The following is an 18,246-nucleotide window of genomic DNA, read 5'->3' as shown; positions in this document are numbered from 1 at the left end:
CTTTCAGCATTCATCGGCCGACAGCTGGGGTATTAAAATAAAGAAAAAATTAGCTAGAATTTTTTAAAATTTCAATCCATTATTTAATTGCCTCAATCTTCACATAAGATCCAAGAGATACTCCGTAAGCAACCCAACAAAAATCCAAACAGTAATAATAATATTGAAAACAACTAATGCATAAAAAAGAAATCATATCTCTAGCTAAGAGATACACCTAAAGCAACCCAATAAAAGTCCATAGAGTAATAATAATATTGAAAACAATTAATGTATAAAAATATATATATCTCCCTCGTGAAAATTTTTAAAATATTTATGAGATTTCATGTCAACCATACAACAAATAAATAATATTAAAACTTATATATATTTATTTCAAAGAATCAAATATAATTGACGATTGTAAAAAAATTATACACACTTATCATACATAAATTATGATTATATTATCTAGATGTATTTTAGAACTTCTCATCTAACTATGCATCACATATACTTTCTGTTACCCACATATTTCAATATTTCATACTACAATAAAATCTGGTTCCAGCGATTGCGACTGCAGTCACATTAGCCCTTGTATAATTGTAGCACTTTCAACATGCTGCAAATAAAACTATAGAAGGTTCGCATATTCCAAAATTCAATTGAACACAGAAGCACATGATTATTTTTATTATTTTACATTTTCATCTAACTAATGAATTCATACCTCAACAATTTGTATAAAATAAATTTATATAAAAATTAGGGTTTTGTAAAATTTGACACGATTTGATTATCATACACGAACCGACACGAATAAATGAATATAAGTCGTCAAATTTAACACGATTATTAAATGAGTCCAATCTAAGTCGACATAATTTTTTTCCATGTTGAGTTATGGTTGAAGTTCTTGACCCATTTACTCGATCAATGACATGATTATATTTTCTATTCTAAATTAATTTGCAGATTCTTATCATCAAAACTTAAATACTGGACGTGATTATCTCTTTTTAGTTTTTTTTTGGAAAGGATAAACATATACATAGTATTTCATTTATAAAATTTTATATAGATTTAGAACTTTAATAGTGTAAATGTATAAAATATTGTTGGACATGCATATTTTATAATATCAATATATAACATTACTTGCACATATATAATTAAAATTTCAATAGTATAAATGTGCAATATTTCAGCAGACACATATGTTTTATTATATATATATATATATATAGTTACAATGTACAAATGTCTGATGTAAATTTTGTTAAATATATAGTTATTAAGCGGATTATTAGGTAATCTGTTTATTTTTTGTGTTGGGTAGGGTTTCAATATTTTGACACGATTAGTAAATGGGTCTTGTTTGGATCGACCTAAATTTGATACGACATGAAGCTGACACAACACAAACATGATTCGCTAACCCATTTTACCAGCTCTAATTATAAAAATTTATAACTCGACCATCAGTCAAGTCACCAAATTGCAAAGAGCCCAAAGAAAGTGAAAATCATCAAGCATTTAGCTACTACAAAACAAATCAGATTCAAACCAAAGTTGGTACCAACCATTAGCATAAGCTGCTTCAATCACCAAAATAACCGCCATTATTTTGCAAAAAAAAAGTGTGGATAATATGTTGCTAAAAAAACCCAAAGCTTATAATATACATTAGTACATGTATAATATTATTAAGGATTATCACTTGCTAAGAATTTAACCAGCCGCATGATTTGGTTCATAAAACATATGAAAATCATTGAACAAGTTTTCTTTCAAGCATTCATCGCACAACTGGGAAAGTAAAAACTAGCTATAAGTTTTTAAAATCTCAATCCATTATTTAATTGCCTCAATCTTCACGTAACATCTAAGAGATACACCTTAAGCAACCCAACAAAATTCTAAAGAGGGACAACAATATTTGAAAACGATCAATGCATACAAAAGAAATTATATCTCTAGCTAAGAGATACACCTTAAGCAACCCAACAAAAGTCCAAAAAGTAATAATAACATTGAAAACAATTAATGCATAAGAAAAAATATTTATCTCCAGCCCAAGAAATTCTAAAATACCTCTAACGTTCTATTTTAGTTATACAACAAATAAATAATATTAAGATTTATATACATTTATTTTAAAGAATCAGCATACAAATGATGATTATATAAATTCAGATACACATGTCATAAATGAATTAATTGATTGCATTATCTATTATGTATTCTATAACTTTTTCCTTCTGCTATCCATGACATGTACATTCTGTTGCCCTCATAGATTAATATTTCATACTACAATAAAATCTGGCTCTTGCAGTTGCTACTGCAGTCACACTAGCCCTTATGTAACTGTAGCGCTTCCAACGTGCTGCAAATTAAACTATAAAAGGTTCGCATATTTCAAAGACAGAAAACTAACAGCCATAAATTAACTTGACTCATAATTGTAAAATGCAGTAATAAACTTGGACAACGCCGCAATAAGTTTTGAGACTACACATTGCAGTTGCAAATTTAAAGCCCAGACAACGACTTCAGCAAGGAAATGAGATTACTCTCTTTTCCCTCTCTCTCTTTTTTTTTTATTATTTAAATAAGAGGTGGGCTAAGCAAACGGATGATCAATTAAATAAATCAAAATATTTAAAAATCATTCGCTTGACCCATAACGTTAGGAAAACGACATTACCCTATTATTGATATGGCTATGGGTACGGTAGAGTTCATCTACAGTAAAACACAAATCTCAGTCATACACGTAAAGTGATAAATAGTAAAAAATTCATTATTTATTATTTATCACTTTATGTGTATGGTTGAAATTCGTGCTCCACCGTAAGTGAACTCCAACATAGCCGAACCCTATTGATATTAGTACCAAAGTGTATAAAGTCAATAGCTAGGTTGGTGTACTACACCAAGAGCATAAAATAATGTGATTTTATTTAAAATATGAACCGGAAGGAGTCAGTTAGTCACTGTGAGTTGTTGTAATAGTGAATACGATTAGTTAATAATTAATTTGATAAATCCACACAACATCAAAATAGCACAATATTTGTGGAGATTCGGAAAATTTTATTCAATAATTAAGAGTATGTTATGTTTATTTTGTTAGAATATTTAGTTTATATATCAATTGATGTGTGACCAATAAAAATTCACTATTCGAATAAAAAATTATAAAAGTTAATAATTATATATCACTTGAACCAATCAGAAAAATGATAAAACATAATAATTATCTATCACTTGAAGTAATCAGATAGCGATACATTTTTTTGGTACAACAATTAAAATACAATTTAAGATTAATGACTAATGACTTGTCTAGCATAATGTAATTATGTCTTGTCTATATAAATTATTATTTTTATTTTATCATAAAAATCACATAAATTTTTAGGAAAATTAACGTCCTTGTGTATACTTTGACTAATTTTGCCGCTTCCAGATTCTTTTAAATAGTATGACGACGATTTTTTTTTGGGTAAAAAGGGGAATTTTATTATTAACATAAAAAGGAAATATGACATTTAAAGAGAAGACGTAAATAAAATTAATATTTAAAATAAAGGATCCAACAAGAAAAAAAAAAGAGAGAGTAGTATCAAAACTTCCAAAAAAGTCGTAACTGCTGGGAACATAGCTTACTGTCACTGGTCGCTTAAATTTCCTAGCGAAGGAGGTTAAATAGGCGCTCTGAGATGCACTTACAAGCAATCCATGATGCGCTAAGCAACAGATCTCCCAAATCTCCAAGTCCAAGAGCTTGAAGACGGCCCAAGGTGTACTAGATTGGCCCGATTTCCGAAATTTTCAACACACTCTAGCACTTGTACATATCTAAAGTTTTATACACATGTGCACTTGTAAGTATCTAGATTTTTAGGCAAGCTGCACAAGTTACATGGAGAGCTATAGAATGGGCAAGCCTCCCCTATAAATAGGGTATGACAATTGTCATTTTACACACACCACACACCAAGTAACTCAAATATACTTACAAAGCTCCGAGTAATAAAATTCTCAATCACTACACTGCTCTCGCTTCTCTTTAAATTTTCGGCAAGCAATCTTGCTTAGCTAGTTCAAGAAATTCAATAGGCTTACTTAGCAGCTTTTATTCTAGAAGTTATCTAAGTGCCGCAAAGATTACTATGCAAATTAATTATCCCGTGACATTATGCTGCCTTTTCAGTTTTCATATCTGGACGCTTGTGTACAAATGTAATCAACGACACCTCACAAAATAGAGATAAAATTGCTCATTTATTTTTTCGAAGGCCTCTAGATAATTATATCTACAATGTACTAGAGCAACATTTGTTGTTCAGATTATTGTTAAGATGCAAAAGCGAAGAAAATGAGCAAATGACTTCTTTAAACTAGGAGGACCAATTAAAATCAAAGGGTTGAGAATTGCAGCTAGGAGTGGGCGTTTCGGTTTTCAATTCGATTTTTTCATTTTTCGATTTGGGTTACAACCCGTTAGGGTTGGAGAATTCAACCCAAATGGGTTAGAATTTGTAACTCGAACCGAAATTGTTTTAGTTCGGTTCGATTCGATTCGGGCTACAAATTCAATTTAGATTTAACTGATAAACCCTGCCCTACAAATTTATTATCATAAATCCCATCAAAAAAGTATTAATTAACCAAAAAATTTATTCTTTTTAAATCCCATCCAAAAATTAACCAATGAACAACTACGAATATTTAACAATTAACACAAGAAATTAAATAAACAATTAACCAAAAAATTAAAACAACTAACTAAAAAAATAACTAGCATTAAAATTGCTGCTTGCAACGGCGATGACTTCAAGGTTGATGGTAGAGGGACTTGCTACTGCTTGGATTTGGGGAAGTCAAATTGGATTAAATCGTAAGGAGAATATGTAAGAGGATAAAGAATAAAAAATGGTGTGTTTGGATTCGATGGGGATTGAATTTGTTTAATTACAATTGCCTCTCATCTAGAAGCCATGAATCAGGACTAGACAATAAATGAATGAATCTTAACAAGGATTTGGCAAGAAAAGGTAAAGGATTTGGTAGCAGCAGAGGAAAAAGTGAAGGATTTGGGCATTTGACAGCTGCGGCAGCAAAAGAAAAGGGAGAAGTGAAGGATTTGGCAACCGTAGCAAGAGAAGAAGAGAAAGAAGTTTTTGGCAGCGACTGTAATTGTGCATGTTTGGTGTGTGTGACTGTGTGCAATTAGGGTTAGATTATTAAGGAATTTTTTAATTTTTAATTTTAACCTGATCGGGTTCTATTTTGATTCGGGTTCAGGTTGATCCGAACCAAATGCCCACCCCTAATTGCAACTACAACCTATTAGGAATTAATCCCATCCAAGATCCCACAAGTAAAAATATCAAACAAATAATAAACAAAAAATAGATAGAGAATAAATCAATTACACAATGCAAGAATTTATGTGAAAAACTCATATACTGGAGAAAAACCACGCTCGCTAATGAAGATGAGAGAAAAAATTACGATGTGAAAAATTATTACAATCACTCTAATATTTTTCTCACACTCAAAAAAATAATAACACTCAATCTCTCAATAGACATGTCATTTCTCTCACACTAGAAACTCTCTAATTGCAGAAAACTAATTGTTGTGTTTATATAAATAAATGAACCCAACCTCCTTATATATAGTAATTATTTCTTTGCTTATACTAGTTGTACATTTCCTCCAATATGTTAAGTCCCAAATGAAAATTACTTATTCTTTAAATAGGAATCTTAATGGCAACAAAACATGATTCACCGTACATTTACACAACCACCTTGTCTCCCCTTTTTTTACTCTGCCAAAACTACACATATAAGGCTTATGAAAATCACTCCACCATGGGTAAAATCGTGTCCTTATTCAGCAGCCATAATTCTCTACACTGAGAATCATCATACTCCACCTTATGCAGAGTACACATATTCGGTATATGTCGATCACTTTATTGAAAATACGACTCTCATGTTTGGCTTCCTTGAGAGTCCTCGGCTATTAATATAAAAATTCACCACACATCTTGAATAAATGCCAAACCATACCTTATGTGTAAATCTTGTGAACTCGTTAGCAGTAACACATCCTCTTTCATGGCATGACAAAAAGGATAAACTAATCTCTCATTAAAAAAAGAGGCACACCACTAGCTAACATTATTAGTATCTCCATATATTAATTTAAAGCTATTTGCCAAACTTGCTCTATTCCGACATTTTTTTCTTTTAAGGTATCTTGATTGTCTACACGCCTCCAAGGGTTTCCACCAATGGGAATAAGGCTTATATCACTCTTGCTTTCCTTGTGTGATCAGATTGAATCAATACATCCTTAAATTAAATTTTCCACAAGCCAAAATTGATTCTTCCATCAAACTTTTTGACCGCAATCCTCACAGGATTTGAAAATTTGTTTGCAAACATAATTGCTTTGTAGAATAATCTTTAGCTTCGATACCACTTGTTAGGAAATTTTTAATTCCACATAAGATCCTAGAAGCAAAAATATCAAATAAATAATAAATAGAAAATAGATAGAGAATAATACAAATCACACAACATAAGAATTTATATAGAAATATACTGGAAGAAACCCTCAATTGCGAAGGGCGACAAGAAAAAAGTATTTTATGTGAAAAAATATTACAATTACTCTAGTATTTTTCTGACGCCCAAAACCCCACTAACACTTAATCTCTAAATAGTTATGTTGTTTCTCTCACACTAAAAATTGTCTACTTAGAGAGAATTGCTTATTGTATTATACAAACAAGTGAATCCACCTCCCTTTATATAATGATTATTTGTTGTACGAGAAGTATTTCATTTCTTATACTAGTTTTACTCCTTGAATAAATTAAGTTCTAAGGTGGTGTTTAGTTGGGAGTAGAGAATGAAGGAAAGAAAAGTAATTTAAATTCTATTTTTATTTCCATTGTTTGATTGGACAAAATTTATAAGAATTTAATTTCCATTAGAATTTAATATTTATCATAATGTAAATTTTGAATTCCACACCAAATAGTGAAGAATTTAAATTCATCTTATGTTAGAAACTAAAGTTTCCAAAATTACCCTTCAACTTTTTAACTTATTTAATGCCATTAATAATTATTATTTATAATTTTATTTTATTAATTTAATATAATAAATAATTATATATTAATTAAATTTAATAAATGATTTAAGATACTTAACAAAATAAATAAACTTATTTATTTAATATGAAAATTTAAAAATTTAAATTAATTATCATCGGACCTTCGCCGGATGTCGCCGGAAAGTCATCAGACCTTTGCCGGACGTCATTGTAAAGTCGCCGAACCGCCATTATTTTAATTATTATTATTATTATTATTATTATTATTATTATATATATATATATATATATATAATATAATATAATATAATATAAATAGTTTAATATTTAAGGTAAAAGGATAAATTTATCTAAAGAAAAAATTTGTAATTTATTTCCTTATCAAATTTTATATCAAACCAAATAATAAAATTTAATTTCACTACTTCTCCACTCCTTTATTCTCCATTCCCCTCAATTCCACTATTTTTCTCTCCTTCCCTTTCTTCAAACCAAACATGACTTAAAGGAAAAATTACTTATTTATTAATATGAATTTTACTAACGAAAAAAATATACTAGGAAAATCTTATTGAAAAATAAGATATATTTCCTAATACAACCAATATCGAAAACTTTAAACAAGTAAACGGAAATGATTGGAAGGTGTTAATTTTGTACAAGAACATGCTTAGCTATGGTTACATGCCCTATGGATCTTCTGTCTTTCAAAATTCCGAGGACAGCCTTCAAGCTCATGCATAGACGATGACTCAGTTCATCTTTCCCTCAAATCCTGCGGTGTTGAATCCCCAAATGCCAGCTGATTCACTACTCTGTCATCAAGGCTGAGTGGTCGTGGTGCACGAATAGGCAAACTCAAAACGACACCCATTCGGGCAAGAATTAATTCACATGCCAAACAAGGTGAAATCCTCGGTTTTTAACTTCTATAGGACGTCTCGTGTTTACAGTAGCAAATTTTCGGAGTTTTTTTTTTTTTTTTAAATTTTATGTAAACAACTCACTTCCCAGATATTACACTTGGTAAAAAATATACGGGAATACAGCACTATACTGTACTTTCCCGTTTATAAACGTATGATTTTGCAAAATGTAAGTACACAATTAATTCTACGGCACTAGTCCACCAAGAAGCCAATAAATTAATCAAGATGTCCCTTGTTCAGATCATTAGCAAACCAGCAATCACGGCCATTTCCATCAGTTGCTTTCTGAATGGAAGAAATCAGAAAGCTGCTCATAAAGCCGCCAACACGGCAACACCAAATATACTGAGGTAGAGTGAAAGACAGACACTCCTTAATTCCGTTGGAACTTGATCATAAAAATGTTCTTGAAGACAAACCATGGCGAAAGATTCAGAGACACCAAACAAAACATGCTGAGGAATCAGCCACCACACGCCCATTGGAATTATCACACCAGGCTTATCGACAAGTCCATATGCTTGAGCAGTTTTGAGCCTCTTCATTTCAACTAAAGCTGGAGTGACCATCTCTATGACAGAGAAAAACAACCCAATTCCAAATCGCTGGAGCATTGTAATTCCAGCAGCTTTCTCAGTGAGGTCTCTTGCTATCGGCACAAAAACGCGGTCATAGATGGGAACGGTGAGAACAGCCTGGCGTAATAGATCGGTCCATCCTAGCTTCTTGCTTGGTAAAAAAAGTTGGTTGCTGAGCAGACACAATGCCATACACCGTGATTTTTGTCCATATTGGAACAAGCCTGAGAAGTGCCTTTGCTTCTTCAACTTCACTGATGCTTGGTGCCTTGGCATATGCCTCTGAACCATCTGGTGGTACAACCAAGGCTTTGTTCAGGAACCTGCCATTCAGTTTGGTGTGATAAAATGGTTACATGGCAAAAAGTTTGCCTTTGTACAGGTCACTGAAACTAATTAAAAAGCACTTCACGTACTTGGTCTGAGTAGATTGTTCCAGCTTCCTGTTCAAGAGCCATTGCAGAAGGTGCCGCAGCTCTCAAGTTTCTAATAGCAGCAACAAATACCTTACCAATTCTCAAAAAGGGGTTCATCCCGTTCCCTTTCATAGTATATCGATAGGACTTAGTTCCGAGCAAGAAAACAATAGGTGCAATGGCCATGGAAATGCATGGAATTCCAAATCCAAGACCCCAATAAAGGTTCTCCTGAACAGAGCTTATTATAAAATGCGTAAATATGGAGGATGTACACATTCCAAAATACCACCAATTAAAGAATGGAATTTTCAGTTTGCATTCTTCTGGGTGCTTTTCGTCAAACTGATCGGCACCAACAGCCTGAACACAAGGCCGCTGCCCACCTTGCGCGAGTACTACAAGATATAGGGAAAAAAAAGAATAAGATCACCTGGACTTGGAACTGATTGGGAGGATGTAAATTTATCTTTGGTGTGGCTGACTAAAGATTGTTGAAAAAATAGCATATCAATATGTTATTTTGAAGGCACATTTTGAGTGGGTCTCACTTAGTAAAAGTGTGAAATCTTATGAGGTTCGGATTCTACTCCGTAAATACTTCGAAAGTGTATATTTATTTACTCAAAATGGTGCTTGGGTGAATAAGAAATTATCTCTCAAAGTACACCCTTAAAGTTGGAAATTTAAAAGGAAATGAGGTTTATTCCATAAGGGAAAAATAAACTAAAAGATTTGTGTTTATATATAGGTAAGCATCTATATATAAACACGCACGTGTGTAGGGGGGGTGCAAATCCAAGACCGATTTGATTGAACTCGTGTGCGCCCGTGCGAATGTCAGCCTAAGATCACCCAAACTTGCAAATTAAATCGCATATATTTATATTGAATTTGGAAATTCAATTTTATGCTGCTGTTACAACACTCACTTGTAGGTAGGGGTGGCAAAAAAGCCTAGGCTTGTCCAGGCCCGGCCAAGCCCAGCCCAGGCCTGCGGGCCTAAAGCCCGGCCCGCACGGATGGGCCTGGATATGGGCCAAAAAATTACAAAGCCCACATATGTTGGGCCTGGACAAGGGCTTCGCAAAAAAGCCTGGACTTGGCCCAGGCTTTTTAAATTTATGAATAAAAAATAAATTTAATTTAAATAAAAAAGAAAAAATTTAAAATATTAAATTAGTTTAATTTTTTATATTAGTATTTGTTATTTTATTAGGTTGTATTACTAATATTTCATGTATTTGATCATTATTCTATTTATATATTATATTATTATCTTTAATTTAAATATTTTTTCTTAATTTAAAAAATATTTTATAATTAATTTAAAAAGCCAAGCCCGGCCCGAGTTCGGCCCGTCCAAGATGGGCGGGCTTTTGAAGGGCCTAGGCTTTATTTGAATGATGCGGGCTTGGGCCTGGGCTTTAAAAAGCCCGGCCCAAGCCCGCAAATTGCCATCCCTACTTGTAGGGATGGCAAAAATTCCCACGGGGACGGGTACCCTCGGGGATTTTTCCCATTCGGGGAGGGTATGTGGATAATTTCATACCCAATTTCTTATTCGGGGAGGGGACGGGGATGAGGTGGAATCCCCATCCCCTACCCATTTCCCCATTTTAATTTTTTAAAATTACTAGTAAATAAATAATAAAATTTAAATTATAAAATTATAAATATTGGTAAAAATAAAAAAATCAAAATATTTATATTATTAAACTTTTAGGCCTAATTAACTAATTAAAGTCCTAAATTTTTATTTAGGACATTAAAAAGACCGAGTAGATTCTAATAGCCAAACATTTTTTTAATTTTAATATTCTTTAAATATTTTAAACTTAAATCTATTTTTTATTTATTTTTAGATGTTATAATTGCCCACAACGAATCACAATTTTAATATCTAATCTAATCTAATCTAATATTTACTTTTGATTTACTCTGATTTAACTATTGTGTTGTAAAGGGAATAGTCCACATTTATAAAGTGCCCACGCCACCATTGAAAAAGTTAATTTTGAATTTAAATTCTATTTTATTTGTAACAATTTTGTATTAAACTATTAATTTGTTCATGATAGTTTGTAAAAGAAGTTTGTATCCCTTACATGTTGCGTTACTTACTAATTTAATGAATGTGACTTTTGTAATAGATATTAATGTAAGATATATTTCGAACTTTACTTTTATTTGAATTTTTTATTTTAATATGATTAACTCAAAATCGAAAAAAAAATGTATTAGTTATTCGGGGATCGGGGACCCTCGGGGATCCCCTGTTATTATTTGGGGAGGGGATGAGGATTCTCTCAAGTAATTCTGACGAGGACGGGGAGGGGACGGGGATATACGCAAAATATCGGGGATGAGTACGGGGAGATCGGTCCCCTCCCCTCCCCTCCCCTCCCCATTGCCATCCTTACTCACATGTGTATAAAAAGATTCTTCTTCTGTTTTGGACACACACAGAGCACTTAAAATTTTCTTTTCTCCGTCTGACGTCTTGATTTTGATCGAGTTTGTCCACTGTTGTGGTTCGCCAGAATTATTTATCTGTGCTTGACGGATAATTCGTACGTTGTATCCTAAGTAACAGTTTCGTTAATTTCTTTTCCCTATTGTTTGATAAAAAAGCATCTTCCTCTTCTGTTTTGGACACACACAAAGTAACCAGCACACAGAGCACTCAAATTTTTCTTTTCTCTTTCTAACGTCTTGATTTTGATCGAGTTTGTCCGTTGTGGTTCGCTGGAATTATTTGTCTGTACTTAACGGATAATTCGTACCCGTTGTATCCTGAGAAATAATTTTGTTAATTTCTTTTCTCTACTGTTTGATTTACAGTTGCTGTTCTTGCTGCTGTTTAATACCAATTGCTGTTCTTGCTGCTGTTTAATTCTGTTACCAATTAATTTCACATAAATTACCTATTGTTCTTAATTGTTAACTTACTGTTATTTTTTTAATAAAGATAACATAGCCGACAGATTCAGCAAGCCCAGTCCCGGAATATTTATCAGAAAACATCAAGTCATAGATGACTGACAATCAAGGAAAGCACATACACTAGACTACTCAACAGAAAGAAGTCCCTCAACAAAGGGCCAGTTGAAAGAAATTAAGAAACTTACCAAGACATAAATAAGAGAAGCAAAAAAATCGTCCGGTAACGACCAAGAAAAGAATCACCTACAAATGCCCCTAAAAGCGGCAGCAGCTGAGATGTGCCTGACCACTTGTTCGCATTTTGAGCAGCAGTGGCAGTGGACTGACCCAAAGGTCCAGTCAAATAGGTAATGAGGTTTGATCCGGTTCCACAAAAAGCAAACCTCTCAGCCATTTCCACACCGATAATGAATAAAGCTGATTTCCAGCCGCCGGAGTTGGCTCTGTGTACAGGACGACCTCTGTAGTCAACACAATCATCAACGGTGTCTTGTCGTTGTAGCATCAAAGTTTCGGTATCGGAGATGTCCATTTCAAAAAATGCTTGGTTAATATAAGGTTTGGCTCTACAGACCTCGACTGTTTTAACAGCACTAGTATTCTTCTTATTCTTAGAACATGTTGGGTAATATTCTGTTCAATAGAGCCAAATAAAAACTCTCATAGTCATGACTCGCGGACTTAATTTCTAGCAAAAGAAGCAAACGATCTCAAATAACATTTGGCCACCGGACGCAGGTATTCTAGCCAAGTGTTCTGTCAATAATTTGCCACGCAAAAGGAGAAGCCACGTGGAGCATGCATGGACATTATATATATTTTTTCACATTCGATCAATTGTAATTTTGTAATCCTCCTAAAACTTTGCGATCTTAGGTGACTGTTTTGCTATTGTTTTTGCTGTAGGATTTTCCATTTCGGGGAAAGGAAAATCCTAAATATACATTTGATAATTCTGTTTTTCACATTATTGTTTTATGAAGGAAAGACAAATCATTTTTTCTTTCACTTTCTCTAAAGAGAAGGGTAATGCGGCGCACCGACCCACAGTACTGCCCTTAGGTAAAGCATATTATTTAGATTACTGATTGCGTACTTTATTTTAACTGCCTCTCAAGACAAATGTACAGCACCAAATTATTGTTTTGCACTTTGCAGTTTTTATTACAGGAAACATTATTTCATTCTGTTGGTGAGACAAGTAAGAAATTAGGATTATGTATAATGGGAGCATTTTTTTTTTAAAAAAATTGAAATGAGAATCTCAAATAAAAAAGATGCCAAGAGATATTTTGGTACGGGCCAAAACCAAATGGATAGAAAATTTTACGGGCCGAAACCAAATGGATAGAAAATTTTTGCAAGTGTGAATCCAAGTACACAAAATAAATCCGGAGTTTAAAGTTTAAACTAATCTGATCGCCTAATTCCCCATTATACGCCCCACTCCACATTTCATTAAAGCAAACAGAGAGATAAAGAGCAGTCGCAAAGAGTAAAAAATTTCACTCACATGGTCCCATGCATAAAAATCAAGAGCCATGTGCAAATCCTTCGAGCCGCAAATTAAACTACGATCATAAAAATATTACTAATAATAATACCCAAAACCTTAAATCACCTCCCGATGAAACCCATAATAATCCAACGCCCCCCACCGCCACTCGCTCTATGCTGGCTTTAGCCACGGGGTCGTGGCTCCGGTCACGACGAAGCCGTTGGGTGTTTCTTTTGTTCTGTTCGCCTATTTTGCTGCCGTTACTGTTCGCTTGTTTCCCTTTTCTCTGTGCCGTTGAAGTTTGTATCAGAATCTGCCGCCGGAGACAGAGGAAATCGGTGGAGGACGAAAGCCTTAGAAGATGCGAAGAGGGTTGCTGTGGATGTGAGCAACAAGATGATGGAAGGGAAGTGGGTTTGCTGCAGCGGTACTTGGAAGATCAATTGATGCTCGTTGGATCTGTTTATGATTGTGCTGCTGATGATTATCATCATCAAGATCAAGATGATTGTAGGGTTCCTCTTTTGAGGTGATCTTAGATTTTTTTTTTTTCCCTCTCTCTTTACTCTTTTTTGGTGTAAATGACAGGTTTGGTTTTTTTTTTTTTTAAATTATTATGTTGAGAAAGGGATTCTGACTTCTAATTGATGCAGTTATGCAAATTCTTGACATGTACCATGGATTGGAAATTGTATATTGCAAAACTTTTGATTGCAGTGGAAACTATTTCCATCTGCTTTTCCATTCGCTCCATCCGGTCGAACATGACTTTTTCCCGTGCTTCGCTGATCACCTCCCTCAGCGTCACGGAATCGTTAAGCCTTATGTCACCCCCTTGTGCGCTACTTCCTCCTATCTCCATTGACTTTCGCTTACTCCACCCCTCTTCTTGCTACCGACAGAAGCTTTTTGCTCTGCTTCCCCACAGACGGCGCCAAAATGTTGATGCGAGATTCCGGTTCTCCTCGTTCTACGACCAGGATCCCTGCTCGATCAACTCTACCACGACCAGGAGATCTCCTAGTAATGCTTCTTCTCCGGATGTCCCTGCACACACAGACAAGTCAGAGTACGCCGGTTGTTCTCCCGGCGCAAACCCTCCGACGCTCAAGTCAGATATGAAGGTTCGGGGAACGCTTGCCACAGGTCTTATGGCTTTTTTGTGGTTTTCTCTTTTATCTTAAAAATGCTAACCCTTTTACCTTCGTTGGCTACCTTTTTATAGGCTTCCTCTGAATCTCAGTCTTCCGCTCTTTTCGAGACGGTATGGGACTCCAACTGCTGCGTTATGGGCAAAACATGGGATCTAGCGTGTTACGCCACGGTTCAGGGGAAAGCGTGGCTGCCACGGCTCTGTGAGACCTTGCGTGTTACGCCACGGTTCTGGGGAAAGTGTGGCTGTCATGGCTCCGTGAGATCTTGCGTGTTACGTCGCGGTTCTGGGGAAAGCGTGGCTGTTGTGCCTAGGTTCTCGTGCTGGAGAGCGCGTCTTGCCAACTGCCGTCGACCGGGTCTCCTCGCCTCTCGGTCTCTAGCCGGAATGGCCTCATGCCTTTTATAGGAATTGGCCTCGCGGACGACAACATCGTGGACGAGCAGGATGTTTCTGCTCCTGTTCTTCCACGCGCCAGGCTTTAACGGAAAACACCGGTGCGCAGAACCCCGCCATCAGATGTCTGCTCGTCATTCCTGGTCCCTTCGACGCATTTGTCCCAAACAGTATCCCTCCCAAACAGTTTCTGTGATTTTGGTTAATGGGGTTGAAACTTGAAAACCCAGCTCTTCTTATACGGTACTCACAGCTCCACCAACGTCATTTTTTTTTTTTAAATGGTTACCATATATATAAACTACGACTTTATACATATGTACCCAATTGTAAATGACCATTATTATTATTATTATTACTATTATTATTATGGCATATCAATTGGCACGTAAATTATGGAAAAGAGATTATGTTATGAACCGAACTTTGTATTAAATTGAAGCACCGTGTCTAATTGATCCGAGGAGAGATTGGGAGACTGGGCTTGGATATTAACAAGAGCCCATTTCCAAGAGCACGTATCTAAAGTCAAAAGCAGAAGGCAGAACTACTCGGATGGTACGACACAGTCACACAGTCGCTGCCTACTACTCCATCAAACAGTAGAATAATTATGTAATAGTAACTCTAGAACTGAAAGTCTTTGATCTGCTGAGCATTTATGGCCATCTCTGAGCTTTCTACCACCGAAACTCTGCTCCCAGAAAACACAATTGGCTTTGTGGATCACCAGGGTCGTCCGATCGACAGATTAAACTCCGGTGGCTGGAGAGCAGCATCTTTCATTATAGGTAATGTAAGGTTACAAAAATGTGAATTTATTCATTATTCTTCTATAACTTTAATGTAAGAAGTAATTAATTGGAGCTGGAGATCATCGAGTGACATTGAATGCGTGCAATATAGGCGTTGAAGTTGCAGAGAGGTTTGCATATTATGGGATATCATCAAATCTCATTACATATTTGACGGGACAGCTTGGTGAGTCGACGGCGACGGCAGCTGCGGCGGTCAATGTCTGGTCGGGAACGGCGTCGCTGCTACCCCTTTTAGGGGCATTTCTTGCTGATTCTTTTCTTGGCCGTTTTCGCACCATCGTTGTTGCTTCTCTCATTTACATCTTGGTTAGTCTCTCTTTCCCCTTCCCTCTCTGTCGATCCAAAATTTTTTCTAACAAAATAATGAATAATATTTACATTTTTTAGTATTTTGTTGTCCTAATTTTAGTTTACTACTGAAACATGACCCTGCGCTGACATTAACAATTTTACCAAGTTCGCTACTGTTATAAATTTTTTTTTTTTTTTTTCGGTGACAGATTTTTAACTATTATTATAATGTTTTTATTTTTATATATTTTATCTTTAACCAATTCAATTTAGTGGACACATGCTAATCATGAAAATTATAGGGGATAAATTGTAAAATCCAAAGTTATTGGGGGCAAATAGCAATCTCTCCTAAAGCTCTAGCAATTTATGTTACTACCCACATAAAATTGAAGGTTTTTTTTTTTTAAAGTAAATAGATTGAAGAGTCCAGCAACGAAAATATGCAATCTTTATCTTTTATTATGGTTCATCTGCAAATGTGTATGAACAAGAGAAGTAAAGGAAATGAGCTTTTATTCTGGTACATTATCAATGGAATGATCGAGGAATTCTCCACCAAAATATTATCTGATAGCACATGCCTATATTGATTCTTTTTAAATTTATGCCATAAACTTGTAGCTTTGATTCAGCTTACAATGCATCACAGGGACTAAGCATGATGACTCTCTTGGCTTTGATAACTTTGCTAAGCAGTTCAGATTGCCAAAATAACAACACTGCCAAATCCTGTTCTCCTCATAATTTCCAAATAATCGTATTTATCTTCTCCCTATATCTAGTAGCCATTGGTCAAGGAGGGCACAAGCCTTGCACTCAGGCATTTGGTGCTGATCAGTTTGATGCACAGAACCCTCAGGAACGCAGAGCCAAAAGCTCTTTTTTCAATTGGTGGTATTTTGGTATATCCTTTGGCGCCAATTCAACAATTCTGGTTGTCATTTACATCCAAGATAACCTTAATTGGGCTCTTGGATTTGGGATTCCCTGTGCCTTTATGGTAGCTGCACTTGTTCTTTTCCTACTTGGAACTAAGACCTACAGGTTTAGCGTTAAAAGTAAACAGAGAAACCCATTTGCAAGAATTGGTCGAGTGTTTGTTGTCGCAATTAAGACCAGGAAAGCTACCCTAGCTAGTGAAGATGAAGCTCAAAGTTCTCAGCAGTTCAAGTAAGATAAATAACTTAATTCATCATCTTGCTAATATGTCATGTGGTAAATGATGACGTTACATAATATATCTTTTGTGCAAGGTTTCTGAACAAGGCCTTGCTTGCAACACCAGATGCGTCATTGGAAGATGGGAAGCTGTGTACACTTGAAGATGTTGAAGAGGCAAAGGCATTATTAAGACTTATTCCAATATGGGCAACCTGCTTGGTGTATGCTATTGTATTTGCACAATACACAACGTTCTTCACAAAGCAAGGAGCTACAATGGACAGAACCATCACTCGGAGCATCAAAATCCCAGCTGCTTCACTGCAATTGTTTATTGGTATTGGCATTATCACCTTCATTCCAATCTATGATTGCATTTTTGTTCCGATAACAAGATATTTCACCCGAAATCCTTCTGGTATCACAATGCTTCAAAGAATTGGAGCTGGGATGCTTTTATCAACTATTTCCATGGTAGTTGCAGCTTTAGTAGAAATAAAAAGGCTTGAAACAGCAAATGAGTATGGACTGATTGACAAGCCAAATGTGACAATTCCAATGAGTGTGTGGTGGTTGATTCCTCAATATTTATTATGTGGGATTGCAGATGTTTTCACAATAGTTGGTCTACAAGAATTCTTCTATGATCAAATTCCCAAAGAATTAAAGAGTTTTGGTCTCTCCATTTACATGAGTGTGCTTGGAGTTGGGGGCTTCCTTAGTAGCATTCTGGTGTCAATTATCAATGAAGCAACAAGCAGAGATGGCAGAGACAGCTGGTTTGCTGATAATTTGAATCGAGCGCATCTTGATTATTTTTATTGGTTACTTGCTGCACTTAGTGCTGGAGGATTGCTAGCCTTTTTGTATTTTGCAAAATCTTATAACAGAGAAAATTAATATTGTTTAGATGTTTCCTTTTTTTT

At 35.0% G+C, this 18,246-nt stretch overlaps 2 protein-coding genes and 1 pseudogene across 2 annotated transcripts; 2 read left to right on the top strand and 1 right to left on the bottom strand.

Moving 5' to 3' along the window:
• Positions 1 to 8,182: 8,182 nt before the first annotated feature.
• LOC18041782 lies at positions 8,183 to 12,663 on the bottom strand (annotated as a pseudogene).
• A 649-nt stretch (positions 12,664 to 13,312) lies between these two features.
• LOC18041781 lies at positions 13,313 to 14,233 on the top strand. The gene has a single exon (XM_006434612.2). The coding sequence runs from the start codon at positions 13,522 to 13,524 to the stop codon at positions 14,029 to 14,031; it is 510 nt and encodes a 169-aa protein (XP_006434675.1). The 5' UTR covers positions 13,313 to 13,521; the 3' UTR covers positions 14,032 to 14,233.
• A 674-nt stretch (positions 14,234 to 14,907) lies between these two features.
• LOC18041780 (protein NRT1/ PTR FAMILY 5.10) lies at positions 14,908 to 18,246 on the top strand. The gene is made up of 4 exons (XM_006434611.2): positions 14,908 to 15,838; positions 15,954 to 16,171; positions 16,809 to 17,329; positions 17,413 to 18,246. The coding sequence occupies exons 1-4, from the start codon at positions 15,709 to 15,711 to the stop codon at positions 18,218 to 18,220; spliced, it is 1,677 nt and encodes a 558-aa protein (XP_006434674.1). The 5' UTR covers positions 14,908 to 15,708; the 3' UTR covers positions 18,221 to 18,246.

Source organism: Citrus clementina, unplaced genomic scaffold (assembly GCF_000493195.1).
Source record: "Citrus clementina cultivar Clemenules unplaced genomic scaffold, Citrus_clementina_v1.0 scaffold_5, whole genome shotgun sequence".
NCBI lineage: Eukaryota > Viridiplantae > Streptophyta > Magnoliopsida > Sapindales > Rutaceae > Citrus > Citrus x clementina.
Note: the sequence above shows the minus strand (reverse complement) of the source record. Positions and strands in the feature narration are given on the sequence as shown.